Source organism: Xenopus laevis, chromosome 5S (assembly GCF_017654675.1).
Source record: "Xenopus laevis strain J_2021 chromosome 5S, Xenopus_laevis_v10.1, whole genome shotgun sequence".
In the NCBI taxonomy this organism is placed as follows: domain Eukaryota; kingdom Metazoa; phylum Chordata; class Amphibia; order Anura; family Pipidae; genus Xenopus; species Xenopus laevis.
The window spans coordinates 138,719,226-138,738,481 of record NC_054380.1 but is presented as its reverse complement, the minus strand read 5'-3'; the positions used below and the strand labels follow the sequence as shown (position 1 = coordinate 138,738,481).

Here is a 19,256-nt window from a genome sequence, read left to right as displayed (position 1 = left end):
TCTATATATATATATATATAATGTATATGAACTCAAATGGGAACTAGTGCAAAAACAAAGGTCATTTTAGCAAAAAAGATCCAGAGTTTGTCAGTGACAAACCTGAGGAAGACACAGCCAGTGCTAAAACGATAGATTTTTGTTAATAAAATGACCCCCCTTTTTTGCACTAGTTCCCATGTAATTGTGGTAACTTTCTGTACATTTCTATTACCAGCAGATCATTTCTGGAAATTACCTGGGAGACTCTGCTTGGCAGGACATGTGGTTTTTATACAACTAAAACTCGCCTTCAAGTCAGGAATTGTAAAATAATCGCCTGCTTTGAGGCCACTGGGAGCAACATCCAAGGGTTGGGGAGAAACATGTTGACTATGAGCCACTGGTTGGGGACCACTGATCTATATGATGTCTGTGTGGCTCATGCAGCCCATAATTGTTACCCTGACTGTACAGAGATTGTTACAGTTCTACAACCGTCCCACCTGCTCTTCTGTTCCAAAGAGACACACACAGTAAGCCATTATTTAGCATTTTAGATCATAGTGCCACTTGCAATGTAAAAAGCATCAGCAACATATTTTTAAGTATTACAGTTTATAAGATTCATTTAGACATCATTACAAATGGAATAAAAACAAAGGGCAAATGCTTTAACTGGCTTTTTACAGAATTTGACGTTTCTTAAAACATGTCTGGGACAAGGTGGCACACATATGGACGTACAGGCACAGGATCCGTTATCCGGAAACCCGTTATACAGAAAGGCCGTCTCCCTTAGACTCTGTTATAGTCAAATAATCCAAATGTTTAAAAATGGTTTCCTTTTTCTGTGTAATAATAAAACAGTCGCTTGTACTTGATCCCAACTAAGATATAATTAATCCTTATTGGAAGCAAAACCAGCCTTTTGGGTTTATTGAATGTTTAAATTAATTTCTAGTAGACTTAAAGGAGAAGGAAAGGCTAAAAGTAAGTAAGCTTTATCAGAAAGGTCTATATAAATACACCAGTAACCCCTCAAAGTAATGCTGCTCTGAGTCCTCTGTCACAAGAAACAGCACATTTCTTTCCTTCTATTGTGTACTCATGGGCTTCTGTATCAGACTAACTGTTTTCAGCTTAAACCTCCAGGGCTAGGGCTTGAGCATGCTCAGTTTGCTCCTCTTTCCCCTCCCTCCCTGCTGTAATCTGAGCCCAGAGCTATGAGTGACCAGGGAGAAACTCAGGCAGGAAGTGATGTCACACCAAGCTAATATGGCAGCTGCTATATTAAACAAACAGAGAGCTACTAGAGCTGTTTACTCAGGTATGGTAAAGCATTCTGCAGAATAAATATAGTATTAAAGCTTGTACTATTGTGGCTAATCTATTGGCAACAAACTGCGTTGGTACCTTTCCTTCTCCTTTAAGGTGTAAAAATAGAAATTAGGGAGAAATATGTTATCTTGAAAACCCCTGATCCTAAACATTCTGGATAACAGGTCCCATACCTGTACTGAATGACAGATTAAGGTATAGAGATAAACACACGCTACTAATGTGCTGTATCAAGACATGTAGAGAGTAATATGGAAATGTAGCTCAGGAGCTGCTGGTAACACTGGGCCACTTATCAGAAAGGTCCTTCAGTGGTCAGATCTGAATGTCTAAGTTATAGAATGTATAATCAGTGCTAAATATATTTAGGGGGTTATTTATTATAGTCCGAATGCCAAAAACTCGAACAATTCGAGTTTTTTTTACTATAAAATACAAAAAAATCAATTTTTTTGAGATTCATTATACCCCAAGGATGGAAAAAGTCAGATTCTGAAAATCCGGCATCTCAGACTTACCAAGGTTGTATATAAGTAATGGGAGAGGTTCTTATCCTATTTGGAAGTTTCTGTGGTCTGCGGTGGAATTAGCCCGAAATCCGTTTATTTTGGACTTTTCGGACAAAAATCGTTTAATCGTTTGATTTTTTCGTGTTTGTCCCTGATCCAATTAAATTGTGCTTCTTGAATAAGATGTAAGGTCCAATCATGGATTCTAGTGTGGTCAGACTTTTTTATTTGATAAATAAGGCCCTTTTAGTTGCCTTGGAGTGGGGCACATAGTCCGGCAGAGCAGCTTCAGCCTTGAATAACAAGGTATAAACAGAACACCCAGACGATCATCGCTCCACAGGGAATGTCGAGACGGCCATAAAAACCAGTGCCGGGAAATGTCTCGCTGCTTTTCTAGGACGTATTTCCTTAATCTACATTTTAATGACTGTATTTCAATGTGGGTTGGTTTTTGTTACCCAGATCTGAAATATAATATACCCAAAATAACTTTGTTCAGATACTTATACGCTAATGGCACATGGGGTGTTATATGACGGGTGCTGTGGCCCTTGGAGGAATCACAGAGGGTAATATAACACTGGGGCTTCTGGTGGAGACTACTCGGGGGGGCACCAAGTGATCCCAACACTAATGCCTCCAATTCCTCTTTCTTACAATTGGGAAGCAGCTGTGACACCCTATGGGCTATTGATGTACCATGAATGTTGGGAAAGGTACAGTAATTAATACTGTATATTTGGACTAAATTACAAGTTACTGTACATTAGATATTTTGCAGTAAATGTCAGTTATGCACAGGCTTGAGTGGTTGGTCCTTCTGCTGATCATTGGTTGACCTGTGATGTTGGGTTGGGTATGTTAATAAAATATTGTGCACAAGGGATGGTAATTCCAGATTACATTAAAGGGATACTGTCATCGGAAAACATGTTTTTTTCAAAACACATCAGTTAAAAGTGCTGCTCCAGCAGAATTCTGCACTGAAATCCATTTCTCAAAAGAGCAAACAGTTTTTTTTATATTCAATTTTGATATCTGACATGGGGCTAGACATTTTGTCAATTTCCCAGCTGCCCCAAGTCATGTGACTTGTGCCTGCACTTTAGGAGAGAAATACTTTCTGGCAGGCTGCTGTTTTTCCTTCTCAATGTAACTGAATGTGTCTCAGTCATAGAGTGTAGTGCTGCACAATCAATCTCACCGCTTTTTGTAGCGTGGGGTGCCAGCTGCGACTCTGCTTCATTTGCAAAAATAAATTTCTTTCACTATACTGGAGTGCTGCTGGAATTTGTATCTGAATGTGTCTCAGTGAGACATGGGTTTTTACTATTGAGTGTTGTTCTTAGATCTACCAGGCAGCTGTTATCTTGTGTTAGGGAGCTGCTATCTGGTTACCTTCCCATTGTTCTGTTGTTAGGCTGCTGGGGGGGGGGGAGTGAGGGGGTGATATCACTCCAACTTGCAGTACAGCAGTAAAGAGTGATTGAAGTTTATCAGAGCACAAGTCACATGACTTGGGGCAGCTGGGAAATTGACAATATGTCAGATTTGAAAATTGAATATAAAAAAATCTGTTTGCTCTTTTGAGAAATGGATTTCAGTGCAGAATTCTGCTGGAGCAGCACTATTAACTGATTCATTTTGAAAAAATTTTTTTTTTTTACCATGACAGTATCCCTTTAAAGGGATTCTTGTCATTATTTTAATGATGTAGTTTTTTCTAAATTACACTGCAAATAATTCACTGTACAATATAAAATGTCATTCCTGAACCAGCAAGTGTATTTAGTTGTAATATTGGTGTGTAGGTGCATCTCAGGTCATTTTGCCTGGTCATGTGATTTCAGAAAGAGCCAGCACTTTAGGAGAGAAATGCTTTCTGGCAGGCTGTTGTTTCTCCTACTCACTGTAACTGAATGTGTCGCAGTGGGACCTGGATTTTACTATTGGGTATTTTGCAATTCTACATTTAAAAAAAAAAAGAGAAAATGTCTATTTTATGCGACGGGAGATCTCTGCTCTTGCAAAGGCAACATGTATGTCAACTGCCGCTTTAACTGATGTCGTTGGCAACACAATACTAACATCCACTTGACACATACAAACAGATGTGTGCGTGACTAGAAAACATATGAACAACCACACGTTCCCATTAGCATTCGATGGGAGAATAAAAACCCCAATACATATGTTTAATCACAAATTGTAAACATTATTTAAGGTGCAATATACAAAGCCTTTTGGGGCCAATTGCCAGTTTGCCCAGTAACTCTCAGAAGGTCTCGGCTGTCCCTATACTGGATATGAATGAAATGAATGAAATAATGCCTATGAAAAGATGGGGTATGTAATACGCCTCTATACGTGGAGATTTGGTTACACCCCACTTGGTATATTGGTGACTGAATGGTAAAGATCCAAAACAAGTGCATTGCATGTCATGTACGATTATAATTCAAACACAGGTGTAACATCTACAATGTCAAATAAAGGTAAGTGAGTCATGGGCAGGTTCTCACTGTATTTATGCCATATTTATATAAACAAGATCTACTATATTCTCCCTATTCCCCGATGGTGACCAAACAATTTGCCATAATGTCTATGCAGTAGGGGTGGAAGTTGACTTTCTGCCTTGTCGGTTATAAATCAGATTCTAGGCCTCAATAAAGAAGTCTTCAGATTTCGTGTTGCCCGTTTATTTCGTTCATGTCATTGGTGAAGGTGTCGTACTCAGCGGAGCGTGTGGACATCCCCAGGTATTGTCTCAGAAACTCACTAAATCTCTTCTGGTTGTTCCATTTCCGGGCTGATTTCCTGACGCCAATGAAACCTCCGTAACGCTTCTGGAGATCCTTTGAGGGACCCATAAATTTTCTGTAGCTGTATTTTCCTTTAACAAACCCCCCAAATCGTTTGGACATGGCGTTAGATGGGTTTTGCAGTTGAGCAAATTCATCAGGATAATTGGCCATTCCAAGCGTCTTCTCCGTGCCGTCCATGTTGGTATCTTCCTCGCCTTGTTCGCGGATCAGGTCGCTAATATCGGACAGCCTCTTGTCTTCATCCAATTTATTTAACTCAACCATTTTTGTGAGATCGCTGAGCCTCTTGAAATTGGAGGCAAACTGTCTGTCTTCTATATTTATAGGTTTGAAATCTTCTTCTTCTTCAAAGCTGTCCATGCTGAGTTGTACCGATGACTTTACCAGAACTGTTTTGCATACGGACCACATGGAACTTGAGTAGATCTTTCCTTCACATTCCACAATGCAAAGCTGTTATAAAAGATGTAAAGAATATTGGTTAGAAATGAAGAAAACATATTGATATACATTCCTTTGCTTTATAAACATCTCTGAGAACCATGTATTATACAGTATAATGTATGTATAAAACATGGGGGCAGCCATTCAAGCACAGGATACACAGTAGATAACGGATAAGTACTACTATAGTTTATATAAACAAGCTGCTGTGTAGCCATGGGGGCAGCCATTCAAGCACAGGATACACAGTGGATAACAGATAAGTACTACTATAGTTTATATAAACAAGCTGCTGTGTAGCCATGGGGGCAGCCATTCAAGCACAGGATACACAGTAGATAACGGATAAGTACTACTATAGTTTATATAAACAAGCTGCTGTGTAGCCATGGGGGCAGCCATTCAAGCACAGGATACACAGTAGATAACAGTTAAGTACTACTATAGTTTATATAAACAAGCTGCTGTGTAGCCATGGGGGCAGCCATTCAAGCACAGGATACACAGTAGATAACAGATAAGTACTACTATAGTTTATATAAACAAGCTGCTGTGTAGCCATGGGGGCAGCCATTCAAGCACAGGATACACAGTAGATAACAGATAAGTACTACTATAGTTTATATAAACAAGCTGCTGTGTAGCCATGGGGGCAGCCATTCAAGCACAGGATACACAGTAGATAACAGATAAGTACTACTATAGTTTATATAAACAAGCTGTTGTGTAGCAATGGGGGCAGCCATTCAAGCACAGGATACACAGTAGATAACAGATAAGTTGTAAAAAACCCCATTGTATACTATAGAGCTTATCTGTTATCTGCTGTGTACCACCAATGCTTATTGACTTGATCTCAGATTCCCTTAGTTCGTCATTTTAGCGATTTTCCCCTTTTAACCACCTACACAACTATAAACAACTTGGTTTTTTTTTTTTTTTTTGAAAATCATAATTTGAAAAGAAAAACACCCAGAGAAGCTGCGGCTATGAAGCAAATTAATGAATATTTTGCATTAGAGAAAATCTCCTGCCTGCCAATGATGCCTGTAATTAAAGCTCATAAAGCCAAGCCAGACATCATAGAACCTTCCGCATTCGTCTGTCCTTGGGGTCAGCTCTACGTAACCTCTTGTGCTGGGCTGAGACAGTTACAAGACCTCATTAATGAAGCTTGAAATAAAAAAGATCAATGTTCTGATGATTGGTGTAAAGTAAAGCAGAATAAATGAAGTGAGCAGTATAATGTCAGTTGTTCCATTTGGAATCCCATACAGAGTGTTCCGGTTCAGCGATGTTGAACGAGACCATTTGCTGATTATAACTCTATCACTCCTAGTGTGGGACACTGTGTTTTCCCTTCTCACGTTCAACTTGCCGGCTTGTTGTGCTTCTGTATGGGATCCGTTATCCAGAAACCTGTTATCCAGAAAGCTCCAAATTACGGAAGGCCTGTCTCCCATAGACTCCATTATAATCAAATAGTGCAAATTATTAAAATGATTTCCTTTTTCCCTTTAATAATAAAACAGTCGCTTGTACTTGATCCCAACTAAGATATAATTAATCCTTATTGGAAGCAAAACCAGCCTATTGGGTTTATTTAATGTTTATATGATTTTCTAGTAGACTTAAGTTATGGAGATCCAAGTTACAGAAAGATCCATTATCCAGAAAACCCCAGTCCCAAGCTTTCTGGATAACAGGTCCCATACCTGTAGTATATTACATGTTAGAGAGTCTATGCGAGGAAGATCTTTAAACTCTTTATTCCATAAAAACCCATTGATCCAACAGTCATTTGCCAGGGCTTTGGTATAGAAAGAGAATAGGGAAAGAGAAAGGTGGAGAGAAATCTCTGGTGTGAGATATTACAGGTACGGGTTTGGTTATCCGAAAGCTTCGAATTATGGAATGGTCATCTCCTATAGACTCCATTATAATAAAATAATCCAAATGTTTAAAAATGATTTCCTTTTTCTCTGTACAGGTATGGGACCTGTTATCCAGAATGCTTGTGGACCTGGGGTTTTCCCGATATCGGATCTTTCCGTAATTTGGATCTTCATACCTTAAGTCTACTAGAAATTAATTAACCCTTGATATTCGACTGGGAATTAAAATCCTTCGAAGTCGAAGGATTTTAGCGCAAATAGTTCGATCGAACGATTAAATCCTTCGAATCGAAGGATTTTAATCCAACGATCCAACGATCGAAGGATTATCCTTCGACCAAAAAAATTTAGGAAAGCGTATGGGGACCTTCCCCATAGGCTAACATTGAGTTCGGTAGGTTTTAGATGGCGAACTAGGGGGTCGAAGTTTTTTCTTTAAGAGACAGTACTTCGACTATCGAATGGTCGAATAGTCGAATGATTTTTAGTTCGAATCCTTCGATTCGAAGTCGAAGGTCAAAGTAGCCCATTCAATGGTTGAAGTAGCTCAAAAAACACTTCGAAATTCGAAGTTTTTTTACTTCGAACCCTTCACTCGAAGTTAGTGAATCGGCCCCTAAATAAACCCAATAGGCAGGTTTTGCCTCCAATAAGGATTAATTATATCTTAGTTGGGATCAAGTACAAGCGACTGTTTTATTATTACACAGAAAGAGGAAATAATTTTAAAAAAATTTGGATTATTTGGATAAAATGGGGAGTCTATGGGAGGCGGCCTTGCCATAATTTGGAGCTTTCCAGATAAAAGGTTTCCAGATAATGGATACCATACCTGTAAAAATAAAACAGCAGTTTGTACTTGATCCGAACTAAGATATAATTAATCCTTATTGGAAGCAAAACCAGCCTATTGGGTTCATCTACTGTTTAAATGGTTTTATTGTAGACTTAAGGTACAGTATGAAGATCCAAATTACAGAAAGATCCCTTATCCAGGAAACCCCAGGTCCCGAGCATTCTGGATAACAGGTCCCATACCTGTACATGTCTGAATGACTCAGCTATACAGTGTATACAGAACATTCCTTTTCTCTTTATAGTCATATATTTGTATCTATACAGTGTCCATATGGCTCACCTGTGCTGATGTATTTTTCGTAGTCATCCATTTAATAGAAACATATTGTGAAATTCAAACATATGAATACTGAGAATACATGAGCCATGGTAACAGGACTCGTCCCTTTCATAGGTATAAACACAGTAATACATAGTAGGCATATTCAGTAACAGCAATACATTTCCCCACATGTTGTGCTCTATTTGTATTGCCTGGACAAAGCTGAACACTATATTAAACAGGGAATAATTACTTTCTAAGCGAAAACCAGCAGTATTTGGAGACATGATTTGATACTGAATTTATTGCATAGCTGAAGGCGTATGTATACACTTAAATTTGTGTAGTTCTTCTCTCATACATGTATATATTTATATAATGGGACTGCACTAGGCAAATCCATAATGGAGACGGAGCTTGGAGTCCTTGTAGATAATAAACTTGTCTGTAGCAAGCAATGCCAGTCAGCAGCATCAAGGGCAAATAAGGTCTTGACTTGTATTAAATGGGGCAGAGAGTCACGGGAGGAGGGGGTCCCACTGTATAGAGCACTGGTAAGGCCCCATCTAGAATATGCCCTACAGTTTTGGTCTCCATCACTCAAACAGGACATTATTGTATTAGAGAGGGGACAGAGAAGGGCAACTAAGCTGGTAAAAGGTATTGAAAATCTTAGCTATGAGGAAAGACTGGCCAAATTGGGGATGTTCACGCTGGAGAAGAGGCGCTTAAGGGGTGATATGATAACTATGTATAAATATATAAGGGGATCATATAATAATCTCTCTAATGATTTATTTACCAGTAGGTCTTTCCAGCTGACACAAGGTCACCCATTCCAATTAGAAGAAAAGAGGTTCCAGCTAAATATTGGGAAGGGGTTTGTTACAGTGAGAGCTGTGAAGATGTGGAATTGTCTCCCTGAATCAGTGGTACAGGCTGATACATTAGATAAGTATAAGGAAGGGTCGGATGCTTTATTCACCAGTAGCTCCTCCCAGCAGACAGGAGGGAGCCAATGAGATTAGAGGAGGGAAAGGGGTGTTACAGGGAGAGTTGGGAAGTGAATCAGTGGTACAGGCTGATACATTAGATAGGTACAAGGAAGGGTCGGATGCTTTATTCACCAGTAGCTCCTCCCAGCAGACAGGAGGGAGCCAATGAGATTAGAGGAGGGAAAGGGGTGTTACAGGGAGAGCTGGGAAGTGAATCAGGGGTACAGGCTGATACATTAGATAGGTACAAGGAAGGGTCGGATGCTTTATTCACCAGTAGCTCCTCCCAGCAGACAGGACGGAGCCAATGAGATTAGAGGAGGGAAAGGGGTGTTACAGGGAGAGTTGGGAAGTGAATCAGTGGTACAGGCTGATACATTAGATAGGTACAAGGAAGGGTCGGATGCTTTATTCACCAGTAGCTCCTCCCAGCAGACAGGAGGGAGCCAATGAGATTAGAGGAGGGAAAGGGGTGTTACAGGGAGAGCTGGGAAGTGAATCAGGGGTACAGGCTGATACATTAGATAGGTACAAGGAAGGGTCGGATGCTTTATTCACCAGTAGCTCCTCCCAGCAGACAGGAGGGAGCCAATGAGATTAGAGGAGGGAAAGGGGTGTTACAGGGAGAGCTGGGAAGTGAATCAGGGGTACAGGCTGATACATTAGATAGGTATAAGAAGGGGTTGGATGGTGTTTAGCAAGTGAGGGAATACAGGGATATGGGAGAGAGCTCATAGTACAAGTTGATCCAGGGACTGGTCCCATTGCATCTTGGAGTCAGGAAGGAATTCTTTCCCCCTCTGAGGCTTAGGAAGGGGTTGTTTTCCCTTCCCCTGGCTAAACTAGCAGTTATGCAGGTTATATATAGACTTAAAGGAATTGTTCAGTGTAAAAGTAAAAACTGGGTAAATAGATAATATGTGCAAAATAAAAAATGTATCTAAAATAGTCAGTTAGGCAAAATGTAATGTATAAAGGCTGGAGTGAGTGGATGTGTAACATAATAGCCAGAACACTACTTCCTACTTCCGATGATGTCACTTCTGGTTTACAATGACAGCACTTCCTGATTCTTGATGGTCAGCGGGTTGCGGGTCTGGTTTGCGGATAAGGTACTTGTGGGTCGGGTAGCGGGTCCAAGCGGGTAAGAATGCGGGTTGCGGATTGCAGGTTGCGGGTACGGGTTACAAAATATTGACCCAGAAAAAAAAAGAAAAAAAGCCCAGGAAACCTTAATAAAATAAAATAGTGCTGTTATATTGCCCTACACATGAGCCCAGTGTATAGTTTATGTTCCATATGTTAGGAAATGTAGGGGGGGAACCCGGGTACCCAAACATTTTTTACAGACGTTTGCAGCCTATCAACCTTAAAAAAAAAAGACACCAGCGTTTTTTGGGACTAAAAAAATGTTTCAACTAAAAATTGAAGAAGCCCTATACATTCCATTGTACTGGTCTAAACTGGCGAAGGCAAGTCTGGCGGAACAGGTAACGTTGAGTAAAATCCGCATCTTAGTGAATTTGCAAAGTAACGCTCTTTCGCCAGAGTGTAAGATTGCGAAGTAGCGCTAGAGTCTATCTCCTTCGCTAGCGAAGTTACGCCTGAAGTCCTGAAATGACGTCACGCTGGCGAATTTTCGTTAACGTTAGTCACTTCGCCCTTTAGTGAATGTCCCCCAAAGAATCACTGTGTAACTGCAGTTTTATTGCAGCCCAAGTTTGGGGCATCACTAGAAGAAATATATTGTGGGGCACAATAAATCTACACTTTACTTTATTCTGGGTCCCTGTTCCCAGATTTGTTATATTATAATTACTATCCACCAATATGACTTTCCTTTGGTTTCCACTAAATTGTTGAATAAAGCAATGAGCTGTCAGCGGTCAGAGATACAAGGAGCTCATCAGGGAAGATGCTATAAGGAAAATTACAGATAATGCAAGATAGTTAATTAGTCCAGATAATTGGACGTTCAAAGAGCAAATCCTTTTAAATGAAAGATTTGCTTCAATTTGTATCTTTTTGCCTTTTTCATTTTATAGGGAAGGCTTTACAAAGCAGAACTGTACATGGATGCAGCTTGCTGGTCACACCACATTACTGCTTTACACCACATTTAGCAGAGCTGGAAATAAGTCACCCAGTGCTTTCCACTCTTTCCAAAAACAATTAAATAAGTAGGGATGCACCGAATCCAGGATTCTGCCATTTTCAGCAGGATTTGGATTCAGCCGAATCCTTGTGCCTGGCCGAACCGCAAAATGTAATGTATCCGAATCCGAATCCTTAAATCATTTGACTTTTCGTCACAAAACAAGGAAGTAAAAATGTTTTTTGCCGCGCACTCTATTTTTCCCTCCCCCTCACTGATTTGCATATGCAAATTAGGGTTCGGATTCAGCCAAATCTTTCACTAAGGATTCGGGGGTTCGGCCAAATCCAAAAAAAGAGGATTCGGTGCATCCCTATAAATAAGGGATACCCAGTATGAGACAGAAAAGCTATAGACTATTGTTTTTTAAGTAAAAAAAGTCCAACCAAACGAGAATCCGTGATCTGACCTTATTAATCATTGTAAAAAACTCAAAAAAAAAAAAAAGATCAAATTTTTCGTGAATTCTCTTGGGATTTTTGGCCAAAACTCAGTGCAGACCATAATATCTTCAAATTTGAAATGGGACCTTTGCCATTGACTTCTACAGGCCCCCGGCAGCTTTAAGATGGAGTATTTTTGGATATGGACTTTTAGCAGCCTCGGGGTATAATAAATCACAAAAAATGTTTGTTTTTTTCCCCCCTGAAAATTTGGATCCAATAGTTGAAGAAAAACTCGAAGTTTTAATAAATAACCCCCTAAATATTATGAGTTATGGTGCACAAGTGTGCCTGGCACAAGAACAAACACTCACATTACTAGCCAACTGCACACAAATGCCACTCTTGTTGCCAAACTAATGTCTCTAGCTGCTTTCCATATGGCATATGGGCCCACTTCTCCTTTAATAAAGATTGAATCAAAAAGATGAAACTCCCACTGAAATGCTGGAGCCAGTCTGTCGGTCTGTATTTCCATGGGTAATGGGGAAGTGTGGGCACCATAAATTAGTGTAAATAGCATTTCCATCAGCAGAGATACAGATATGGGATCCATTTTCTGGAAACCCGTTATCCAGAAAGCTCTGAATTACGGAAAGGCCGTTTCCCATAGACTCCATTATAATAAAATAATCCAAATTCTTAAAAATAGTTTCCTTTTTCTATGTAATAATAAAACAGTCGCTTGTACTTGATCCCAACTAAGATATAATTAATCCTTATTGGAAGCAAAACCAGCCTATTGGGTTTATTTCATGTTTATATGATTTTCTAGTAGACTTAAGGTATGAAGATCCAAATTACGTAAAGATCCATTATCTGGAAAACCCCAGGTCCCGAGCATTCTGGATAACAGGTCCCATACCTGTACTTGATCCCAACTAAGATATATTTAATCCTTATTGGAGGCAAAACCAGCACATTGGGTTTATTTAAGTTAAAATGACTTCTAGTAGACTTAAGGTATGAAGATCCAAATTATGGAAAGATCCATTATCTGGAAAACCCCAGGTCCCAAGCATTATGGTTAACAGGTCCCATACCTGTACAATATTTCAGGAAAGTTCATTTCCCAGTGCTAAGGATATCTTTGCAGCCCATGTCAAGCCATTTGTTATTATTTGGGAAAGCAGCAAAAAGTATGTCACATAATACTAAGGGGCAGATTTATCAAAGGTCAAGGTGAATTTTCGAATCTAAAAGAATTCTAATTTTTGAGCTGTTTTTTTGTGTACTTTGACCAGGGAATAGGCGAAATTCTATTGGAATTTGAAAATAATTTGAAAACTCGAATATCGAAATTTATCATCTACTGTCTCTTTAAAAATTCGACATCTAAAACCTGCCGAATTGCTGTTTTAGCCTATGGGGGACCTCCTAGAGCCTATTTGGAGTCAATTGGTGGACTTTGAAAAATCAAATGGTTTTTTGGGAAACAACTTTGATTTGAATTTGACTTTGATTCGTACAATTCGGCCGAATACGGACCTATTCAATCGAAAACTGACCTATTCGACCAAATAAAAACCTTCGACTTAATTTCGGTTTGTCTTTTTGAATTCAAATTTCGAAGTTTTTCAAATTCTAAATTCCACCCTTGATAAATATGCCCCTAAATGAAAGAGCATGAAGATAAATACATATCTGATATATATATATAAGTGAGACCATAGAAATACAAAATTGTGCTTATAAATAGCAGAGCCTTTGGCTAGAAAAGATCACAATGTCCTATATGCGGGATATTGGATTTATCAAATTATACAGACAAGACACATGAAGAGTAAAAACAATGAACAGTTCATTACAACTGAGAGCTATTGTGCAATGGGCATGGTATTTATAATAATATATAATAATAATAATATAAATTAGGCAGTAATGAGAGATAGTGGAGTAATCTGGGAACGCGTTTCTTAGAGGTTAATTAAGGTCTTCTCTTAGATCAAAAATAGGATTTCCTTACACAGATACTAACTGATTTCTTGTGGGATTGGACAATTTGGAAAGACAGAATTGAGCTAAATGATATATTCAGAAATGCACCCAGGGCTGGACCCAAATGTGTGTGGGTGGGGTGAGAGCGTCAGAGGGGAGGGAACATGGACTAGGGGTCGGCAGCAGGGCCAGAACTAGGGGTTTGGAAGAAGAGGCACATGCCTAGGGCACAAAGAAGTGGGGCTCCAAGCCTATACCTCTTCCCCTGCCATAACCCCTGGTCTGGACCATTGTTTCCCTACTGGGACTTTTTGCATGCTCCACCCCTCCATGCATCACGCATGCACCAGGGAAGGGGCAAAGTGACCGGTTGGGGCTTGGCCCGTGCCCGGTAGGCAGAAGACTAGGGTTGTCACCTGTCCGGTTTTGACCCCGGACAGCCGGGGCTGTCCGGGTCAATGCTGCCTGCCCGATTTTGCAAATTAGGAGATTTTGATTTCCTATGATTGACGCAGCATCGGCCAATTGCTGACAGTCACAGCCCGATTCCTGATGTCATGACCCCACCCCCATCACTGCCCCCCCATTATGTCACGGCTCCACCCCCTACCCAGAGTTAGACGGCCCATAAATTGGCAACCCTACAGAAGACCCTTTAACAGTACCGGCCCAGCGCTGCCCCATCATTAGACCCTACGCAGGGGCCGACTCCTAGTTCTATCCCTGAATGCCCCTTATACTGTATGACCCAAGTTACAACACTCAGCTTCTTATTTTGTTATACAATTAAGACAATTAAGGGGCATATTCTTTTTAAAACAGCAAAAAGTTTTCTCCAAAAGTAAAGACCAAAAATGATATTTAAAAGTTGAAATCATTTATTAGGACATACAGGTAACCGCCTAATACGTTTCGTACCTACTGGGGCACTTACTCATAAGGTACGAGACGTGTTAGGCAGTTAACAACTTTTTGCTGTTTTGGATTTTTGCACCCGTGGACTGGATTGAACTGTGAGTATCTTTCTCCCTTTATTATTTGTTTATTTTTCTTTTTGATTAACAATGGTACAGTTATTGGCATTTCACACCCTATTTCTAATGTTTGACATGTTATTTTTATACTTGAAAGAAAAAATGTAATTAAAATGTAATGTTAAAGAAGCTTGTGTAAAGTCAGTCAATCTGTGCCATGGGAGAATCTAATGAGCCCAATTTCTCCGTATTAGTCTTCAGCAGATAATGGCACCGAGGTGGCCTGCAGAAGAGACAAATGGCAACTAGAATCAGCGCTGGCCGTGACGGTGAAGTCCTATTGTACCCGTACAGTGTCCTGGGTGAGATCCAGCTGAAACCTTTCTCTACAACTTGCAAGTCTAAGGGGCAAATCTACTAAAGGGCGAATTTTCACCTTGGAAGGCTCCACCACACTTCACGCAACTTCGCTAACGTTAATTTGCAGCGAATATGAACGCGGACGTACTTTCACCAGCAAAAATTCATCAGCATGGGCATTTGTAAACGGATTTTTGCTAACATTACTTTCTTCCTAGTGAAGCTTGATTAATAGTGATGGGCGAATTTGTCCCGTTTCGCCAAAAAATTCTAAAGTGTCCTGCGAAATTCGCAAAATGGCGAAAATCTTTCAAAACACGACTTTTGACGCTGTCGACAATTTGCATTAAAATCGTTGCAGGCGGGAAAAAATGTTCACCAGCAAATTTTTGCGCCAGTTTTACGAATTTGTTTGCCAGCAGCAAAACGTGGAAATTCCCCACAAATTTGCGCCTGCCAAATAAATTCGCCCCTTCACTATTCATTAACATACTTGCGCTTACATCGATCTAAATATGACGGGTACATATAGTTAAAGGGATACTGTCATGGGTATCAATTTTGAAATCTGACATGGGGCTAGACATATTGTCAATTTCCCAGCTGCCCCAAGTAATTTGACTTGTGCTCTGATAAACTTCAGTTGCTCTTTACTGCTGTACTGCAAGTTGGAGTGATATCACCCCCTCCCTTTCCCCCCCCCAGCAGCCAAACAAAAGAACAATGGTAAAGTAACCAGATTGCAGCTCCCTAACACAAAATAACAACTGCCTGGTAGATCTAAGAACAACACTCAATAGTAAAATCCAGGTCCCACTGAGGCACATTCAGTTACATTGAGTAGGAGAAACAACAGCCTGCCAGAAAGCATTTCTTTCCTAAAGTGCAGGCACAAGTCACATGACCAGGGGCACCTGGGAAATTGACATAAGGAGAATGTTGCTTCTTCTCGAGGTATAACCTGGCGAAACAGACACTGGTGAAAAGGGTAACGTAGAGGAAAGTTTGCACTTTGATGAATTTGCGGAGTAACGACCGTTCGCCTGAGCGAAAATTCGACTGGTGAAAGTACGTAAAACGTTGTCAGCAATCAGTTCTTTCGCTAGCGAATTGTCCTTAATTCCTTTTAGTAAATTGGTGATTTCCCAACAAATTGTCTTTTGGCGAATTTTCACTAGCGACGGCCACTTTGCCCTTTAGTAAATTTGCCCCCATGGGTTAATATATTTTGCTTTAACAGAAAGGAATATCAGTTCAGCTCTGTATTTCACTTCTTAAAAGACTTTGCACATTACAAGTAGCTCATTATGGACAATTATATATCGAAAAAGGGGAAATGTGAAGGAGCATAAAATTCTACATTCATCCCTGACTGAGGGGTAAATTTACTAAGCGGCGAAAATTCGCTCAGACAGTGATAATTTACTAAAATGCGAAGTTGCGTCCAGGGCGCCGAATGCTGGCGAATTTTTGCTGTCATTACTTCGGCAATCAAAGCGAAGATGTGCTAGCATTCAATTATGCCTAGCGCGACTTCGTTAGAGGTCTTCGCTCAGGCTAATTTGCATACGCAGGAAAATTTTAAGTTGAATGGACGTATATGTTGCAGCAAATACATTACATTACACAAGTCCAGGGAACCTTAATAAAGAAAATAGAGTTGTTATATTGCCCTACACATGAGCCCACTGTATAGTTTATGTTCCATATGTTAGAAAATATAGGGGGAACTCGGTTACCCAAAAAAAGTTTACAGACCTTTGCAGCCTATCTCTCTGAAAAAAGGAAAAATGCCAGTGTTTTTTGGGAAAGATTTTCCACTACTCCGGTGCACTTAACCTGTCCTATTAACCTTTCACCATGTCAGCCTTCTACATGTTTTATGGTATTGAAAGTCAGAAGGATCCACAGTAAAGCCCCACTTCTAAAATATATTTTCCCTTTAAAGGAAAAGTAAACCTTAAAAAGACATGAATGTGAAATTGGTGAGGGGGCTAATCTAAGCATTTCTGCAATGTACATTCATTATTTATTTTCTTTTAACTCCAAGATATTAAGGGATACATGTACTGTTAATATGAATGAATTTTGTTCCAACAGCGCCACCTGCTGGTCAGTTTCCCACCAGTCTGACCAGCAAGTAGTCAAGGAAGTTGTCAGGAGAAAGAAAGAGGCTGATGTTCTTCTGCTTAGGAAAGATGTGAGAACAGTTATCTGAGGTTTCTCCTTTTTTTCCTAAGCAGAAGAACATCAGAGCAGCCTCTTTCTTTCTCCTGACAACTTCTTTGACTACTTGCTGGTCAGACTGGTGGGAAACTGACCAGCAGGTGGCGCTGTTGTAACAAAATTCATTCATATTAACAGTACATGTATCCCTTAATATCTTGCAATTAAAAGAAAATAAATAATGAATGTACATTGCAGAAGTGCTTAGAATAGCCCCCTCATCAATTTTACAGTGATGGGTTTTTCAGGGTTGATAGTTATAGAAATAAATGGGGTCAGATCTATAAGAAATTCAGCAGAATGTTCATAGAAGGACAGATCCATTTCAGGCTTGGAAATAAGATATTTTTCCTTATATGAAATAAAACAAATAATCGCCTCCGTTTCATTTTAAATCAACAGTGACAGAATGAATTGTACGAAGCTCTGAGCTCTGATCTATTTCTTTCTCGCTGGGTTATTATGATACTGTGACACGCGGTGCAGATAATTGAGCGGTGAAATTGGTTTTTTTGCTCCTGTAAAGGAAATTTTTCAAATTGGCATTAAATGATGTCGGACTGAATTCAATACTTGTGCTTCGTCCTCAGGTTATCAATGGACTGGCAAAGACAAATGGAAATGAGAAAGCTGCTAATTTCACTAAAAACCATCAATTGTCCGATTTAGAAGGGACATGAGCCCGGGATGGGCAGGTCATTAGCCTCCATTGTGAAGAGTCGGCCATGTGTGATAATAATGTGTAATGATTTGTGCAAAGCAGATTTCCTTTTAACTATTGATCACTTTAAATGAATGTCACCTCCATTAATCATAGCAAGTCATCTTCCTAGACTTTAAGTTTAACCCCTTGACTGTAGGGTTTCTCTGATCACATGGCTCAAAGATTAACCTACAAAATATTCAGTGACACCGAGGAGCAGATTTATTAATGGTCAAATCGAAAATTGTTAATTATCCAAACTCGATTCAAGTTTTCATTTGAATTTGAGATTTTTCATACTCTGGCCCTTTAAGAACTCGATTTCAACTATTCTTCTTCTTTTTGTTGTTTGTTATTATAATTTTCTGTATTGTGACTTTGTAAATTCATGTGAAAAAAATTTAATAAAAAAGCTAAAAAAAAAAAAAAAATATAAAGAACTCGATTTCAACTATTCACCACCAAAAATGTGCCGAGTTCATGTATAAATCAATGGGAGAAATCCAGGGACCAATTTGGACATGTTAGTCGCCTTCCTGACATTCTCGAATCGACTTTCGAATTAGATTCAAATCAGTACAATTCGTGCAAGTTTTAGACATTCAATTTTTTTTATGAAAAATAAATATTTAAATATTTATTAATTAAATAATCGAATTTCGAGTATATTGAAATTTAAAGGAGTTTATTCACATGAATTCGAAATTTCGTCCTTTAGGGGCAGATTTTTCAAGGGTCGAATTTCGAAGTAATGGGATTTTTTTTGGATTTTGAAAATTTTAATAAAAAGACCAACTGAAATTTATTTTAAAAATAAAAAGTTTTTTTGCGACTGAATAGGCTGTATATTCAATCGTTCGAATCGAAGTATTTTTCAAAGTCCACCAATTGACTCCAAATGGGTTCTAGGAGGTCCCCTATAGGCTAAAACAGCAATTCGGCAGGTTTTAGATGGCGAATGGTTGAAGTCCAAGTATTAAAGAGACAGTATAGGATAAATTTCGTATTTTCTAATTTTTTTCAAATTCAAATCGAATTTGGACTATTTTTTTTTATTTCAAATTTTCAATTCGACCCATGATAAATCTGCCCCTTAATAAATGTGCCTCTGACAGTTAGCCTCCTGACAGCTGGTAACTGGTTAAAATATCCTTTTTTTCAAATAATGAAGCTTTTACATTATACAGATCACACTGTAATGTGACCCCTGTGTCAGTGTTAATGATAGTAACAAGCAAGAAAATATTAGGGAAAATATACAATCTCCATTTTATTTCACAGCACCAACTGGGGCAACGTTTGCAGTCGTGCAAGGGAAATGTTTGTAAAAAAAAATGAACGGA

The 19,256-nt window shown here is 39.3% G+C and overlaps 1 protein-coding gene across 1 annotated transcript in view; it reads right to left on the bottom strand.

Moving 5' to 3' along the window:
• Positions 1-3,987: 3,987 nt before the first annotated feature.
• pnoc.S (prepronociceptin S homeolog) overlaps positions 3,988-19,256 on the bottom strand; it is a 43,837-nt gene continuing 28,568 nt past the window's right edge. The window contains exon 3 of the mRNA XM_018264820.2: positions 3,988-5,113. Within this exon, the coding sequence (XP_018120309.1) occupies positions 4,514-5,113 (600 nt within the window). The 3' untranslated portion in view covers positions 3,988-4,513. The remainder of the gene's footprint in view (positions 5,114-19,256) is intronic.